Source organism: Drosophila willistoni (assembly GCF_018902025.1).
Source record: "Drosophila willistoni isolate 14030-0811.24 chromosome XL unlocalized genomic scaffold, UCI_dwil_1.1 Seg142, whole genome shotgun sequence".
Lineage (NCBI taxonomy): Eukaryota > Metazoa > Arthropoda > Insecta > Diptera > Drosophilidae > Drosophila > Drosophila willistoni.
Window position 1 is genome coordinate 2,021,551 of NW_025814053.1, and position 5,581 is coordinate 2,027,131.

A 5,581-nucleotide genomic window follows, 5' to 3' on the forward strand; every position below is an offset into this window, starting at 1 on the left:
AGTAGTAAGTATATACATTCATTCATACATATGTACGTCCCGGCATTGCGTCGCCGTGATAATGACTTTTTGTCTTTCGCTCAAATGTCACTTGATGCTGCGGCGTCCTTTCCTTTCCTTTCCGTTCGTGTCGTTTCCATTCCTTTGTGCTCGTCGTTCCGTTTCGTTTTTATGCCTCGAGGTTATTCAAGTTCAAAACCTGCAGCAAAGTTGTCTCCTGATTAATTGGCCATGAGAAGCAGGAAGAGGGCTTTGCTCAAACTGTCACACACACACACACATTTGGAATATTGTTCATCGAAAATTCAAATGCATCCATTCCCAAAAAATCAATAAACAAAAGACATGTAAGACAACTATCAATCTAGGGGATGTTAGTTACGATATCAACTTGCCAATGTTTTCATAATTTCCAGTTGCCATCGAGATGCCAGAGATAATAATAGAACGACACTGACTGAGAGAAACTGAAACGAAAACTAAGCCATGCCGGTCAGCTACAATCCACGTGCCTTGCCTCGTCAGCGGCGACTCGTCCCTAATCTCTTTCGCAACATTTTGCTTGTGCTAAGAGAGTCGCAGCGTCCCATGAGTGATGCGGAGATTGTGTCGGCATTAGCCGTAAACTATCGCCGCATCGATCCGGAATTTCAGAGGCAAGTGCGCATCAATTTGCGGGATGGCGTCGCTTATGGCATACTGAGGCGTCAGCTCGATGTTTATTCCGTTCGTGCCAAACAGCTGGCCATGCTTACATCTTGGCTAGCTCCAAAGAGGAAAAATTGAAAAACAAAATTCAAAGTTATAAAAAAGACATCAAAATGTTTGGGAATAAAATATCTGATTCGTCGGGGGCACCAACAAAAACCAAATAATATTTCACTACTCACTCGTCGGGGTCACCACAAGAATTTGGTAGCAATTTTACGTTCGTTTTGCATATTTGCGAAACAAATATCTCAATCATTTGGCTAACCCAGAGAATTAGCTAATTTTCAAAGCATATTCAACAATTTTAGAAAGAGAAACATTTACTCGTCGGGGTCACCAAAAGAATTAAGCAAAATTTTAGTGCATGTTTGGCATATTTATCAATTTGATTTAGTTAATCAGCTGGTTTCATAGCAAACAATATACGGTGAAGAGGGGGGCATAGATAGTCTGTGGGAGGGCGATTAAACATTGTAAAATTATGCAAGTAAATTGCAATTGCAATTGCCGAACATAAATTGCGGCGCAATTGGGTGTGCATATATAAATTGAGGGGCGCAGCCCCAAACCAGGTGCAGATACATATAATTTACGCTAAGCGACTAACTCGTCCTCAGGCACGGCACTTTTCGAGGGGATTTTTGTCACGTCACGTTGGAAATGTTAGCGAATGCGTTTTGTGGTAAATATTTGCGGTTATCTAAATGAAATGCATTGCAATGCATACTTTCGTTTTTCTGCATAGCACTTTGTTTTGGCATAGCGTTTTTTGTTTTTGCTTTGTTTTGGCCTGGCCCATAAATTCAAATCAACTACCACCTGACATAAACGCGTTGCCTATTTTGCATTTACACCGCAAAATATACATATACATATAAAGTTTATATGTAAATATCCATGTGTTCAATTATAACATAAATTAAATGTTAAAAATCAAATATAATTGCGGACACACCATGCAGTTATTTAAAACTATATGTTGTATAGCGAAAGGTTTTTAGGTGATCCTTTTTTGTTGCAGATCTTCTAATTTATTCATTTGTGGCATACTTTTGGGCGCCGTTAAATTAAAAGAGTACAGTTGCGCTCTAGTCGGACAAGTTCAACCACAATGAGTGACTTTGTGAGCAAGTTCAAGTGTCAGGCCAGGGTCTCTGTTGGTGTTAAGTTGGCCAAAACGAAAACTTCCACAAGAGCTGTACACTTGGACTGGTGCAAAAACAAAAAGAAGAAACGAAAGACGAGAAGAGGAAAGAATAAAAATCTGAAAGCTCGGTTCACTTGTAAATTTCTTATGGGCTTCAAAAAAACATGTGTACACACACTATTCGCCAACCATGTGGGCTGCTGAAAGTTGTCAAGTTCTTTAAGATTTCGAGGGTTGCTGTTGCTGTTGGTGTTGCTTTTGTAGGCAGAGTTTTTGTTGTTCTTGGTCTGCATGCAGCACGCACAATTAAATCAAATTACCTTAAGTGCACTCGCCACTTTTTCACTGTATCAGGACTCAGACTCAGCAATTAAGCTTTATGTCAAGTGTTCTTGCTTGTCTACAAACTTCTCCCTTTCTCTTTCGCTGTGTCTGTCTCTTTCTTCGGTTTTGCTCTGTCTCTCTTTCGTACGTTCTTTGCCTTTGTTCGTCTTTGTTCCTCTGCTTGGCTCTCAGCGCTAAGGAAAAGGATGTGAATATATATGTGAGCCATTTCCGGCAATGGTCAATGAACCTGAAAGTCACCTTACAGTGAAAACATTCACAAAGACATGCCTCCACAGAGTAAACTTCCGCCGTGCCATAGCCGCAATGGCGCAACATGCATGCAGGTAAATTGTAGATACATTAATATACTATTCGTAATTCCCAAGAAGATCAATTTAAATACGCCTATCTTTCGTTCAAACCCATTGAAATTATTCTATTATATATTAACGATGCACTACATTTTGTTTAAAAAAAAACTCTACAGGTTTTGGCACAACGGTGTTTAGTAACACGGACGGATAGATCTGATCAATAAGCTTTATCTTTAGTCTAATATGTTTTTCCACAAAAACTAAATATAATATTTGGAATATTAGATAGATGTATAGATTCTATTTCAATACGTAGGTAAAAGTTATACTTCAGCCGTTGATGGGTTTAATACGACAGTTTCTTGGTATTCGTTAACATATTTCACCAGGGCTATAAGTATTCATAGAAACTTGGCTAACCAAATGGTGGCTTAACTTTTCCATCTCGCGTAGGGAACGAGGCTGAGTCTCTCATGTGTCACAGCTGTTGCATTTTTGCGCCTAAACTAGGCGTTTACTCAACCGCAAAACGCACACGTTTCTCTTTGGTTCAACTGGGGAAACTGGGCATGTAGATAGATGGATAGATAGATGGATAGTTGGGGAAAGGGTCGCATAAGGAATGTGGGGGATGCGCCAAAAAACTCTCGAAAGTTTTGCTTGCAAAGTCCAAACATATGTTACTGTTCATGCATGTTATACTGCTGCCAGTCTTTATCTAAACCCTGAGCTCTACTGCTGCTGTTACTACTGCTAGTCAGTCACTCAGAGTGCCAAGTTAGTTCAGCTGCCACACACCCACGCACACATACTCACGCTCACACAGACACACTCACACTTGTAATTAAAACAAGTTTTCTAGGCAATTTTTCTGCTTTTCTCCCCTTCTTATTTTATTTTCCTTTTTTTTTCTCTATTTTTTCTGTTGGTTGTTGTTGGGTTTTGGCTGTTGGATAACTCTCGGCAGCATGAAATAAGTTTTTGATAAGAAAGTTATGATGAGTTTTCTTTACACACACACACACACACACAGATACTCCCCGCACAGCTGGGCGATCTCATGTACATGTACACACAGCTGTTGATTTTGGCCAAATTGGTAGAAACACGTCTTGTTTTTGAGTTGTGGGCGAAACATGTGCAACTAATTTCCAGTTATCAAGAGTTGTGACCAAATACAACAAACGAGCAAGAGGGAGAACGAAAAAAAAAAAAACGAATAGCTACAAGGGTCTAATGATTAAGCCTTAAGAATGGCCATATAGGGGAATATATTTCTGTTAATGGGTCAACTAAAGCTTAAAGAGCCAAATCATTTTACTTTGTAATGCTCCTGATATCTTAAACATAAAGAAAATATCACATCGTTTGGGCAATCTAACAAAAATTGAGTAGATGTATGCATAGGCGGCTGTGAAACCGGCCACTTTTGCCTTAATGTATGCAGTTGCTTCGAAAAAAATAATTTAATTCTTGACCTGCCTATTGCATACATTAGGGGGAATAATTCGCTCATTTCACAGCCCTAGGTCCATCACTAAGTATCAGCATAATGGACAAACAGAACACGATTTGATTAACGAGTTCAATGACTCACTCACTAATACTTTTACTCAGTTGCTTACTCACTTTATTAGTTGATTCAGTGACTATCTTGTTCATGTCTTTGTTTTCTGAGCTCTCTGATCAGGATATACTATCAGTAGTGAAAAGTTTGTAAAGATTAAGGCATCTCCAACTGTACGATGTTTTTTTGTATTAAAAATATACAATGAAATACAAATTTTTCAAAGTTTTCAGTAACTGCAAATGAGTCAGTGAATAAGTGAACAAGTGAACAAGTAAGTTAGTGAACAAGTGAATTAGTGAAAAGTGAATCTGAGAACAGGGAAGTCACTGGAGCCAACAAGCGAGTGAGTAAAAAAGTAACAAGTTTACTGTGGATGGTCACTCATTCAATGATTGATGTTTGATTTTGTTCGCTCACTCGCAAGAAAGCTAACAATAATATTCAATGAAATTGATTAAAAAAATATCCTAAAAATTGGGGATTTTTGATTAAGTTGATGCACTTTTTCCTCCAATTGAGAACTTCAGAAGTTTTCAGTAATAACTTATAAAACTTATAAAAACTTATAAAATAATAATAGGAAAAATTGAAATAACTTTTTGTATATTTGAGCTAACTTGCTTTAGTTAGCAATAGTTTTAGTTGAAATAATAGTTTTTTTACATATGTTGATTTATTCTTTCAGGTAAATATTGTGAAATATTGGTAACTACTTTTTCGTTTTAGTATTTATTTTACCAAATTAAAACCTTTAATGTTTAAATGGTTTATTTTGGACTAATTTACGTATTTCAGATAAATGTTGTGGTTTGGACTCTCTAACCCCCCCAACCCTTGCCGTCCCTCCGTTGCCTGTCTGCCAACTGTCAAAAGTTTATTTATTTGACACTGAAAAAGTTGACACAGACACCAGTCAATCTGGTGGAGGCCACACCCAACTCGAGCCCGAACCCGAACCCAAACCCGAACCTTAACCAAAACCCCAATCCATTCACCACCGAGCATCAGACCAAACTCAACCCCAAAAACATAGGCGTGTCACACAAATGAAATCCGATTTATATGCCTAGCTAAAATTGGATTACAATTGAGTTGTAATTATGCGAGAACAAAACGCTGTTGTTGCTGATGTTATTGTTGTTGTTGTTGTTGTTGTTGTTGTTATCCTTGTTGTCGTTTTTTGAAGTCGGAGAGAGGGAAAGGTCCCGGAAGTCCTTTCTCTGTTTTTCATGTCTAGCCGTTGTAGACGATGTCTTTTGAAATTTCCATTTTGCATTAATTAAAACTGATTTAATTAAAGCCTGTCATGGCTTGCTTTTGCTTTTAAGCATTTTTCGAAAGATGAGCAGCAGATCAAGAGTAGGGATAATGGCAATGCCAACTTTAAATCAAAGACACGTGGACTCATCTAGCCAAAAGAACACAAAAAAATAGAAAGTCAACCTCATTGCTTAGTCCCCACCAGCAATGGGGGAAATATGAGTATGAAAATCCCACACTGCAAATATTTAC

The 5,581-nt window shown here is 38.1% G+C and overlaps 1 protein-coding gene across 1 annotated transcript; it reads left to right on the forward strand.

The window, feature by feature from the left end:
• Nucleotides 1–246: 246 nt before the first annotated feature.
• Nucleotides 247–872, forward strand: LOC6652948. Its single transcript, XM_002075311.4, has 2 exons — nucleotides 247–347; nucleotides 417–872. The coding sequence occupies exon 2, from the start codon at nucleotides 487–489 to the stop codon at nucleotides 784–786; it is 300 nt and encodes a 99-aa protein (XP_002075347.1). The 5' UTR covers nucleotides 247–347; nucleotides 417–486; the 3' UTR covers nucleotides 787–872.
• The last annotated feature ends 4,709 nt before the right edge of the window (nucleotides 873–5,581 follow it).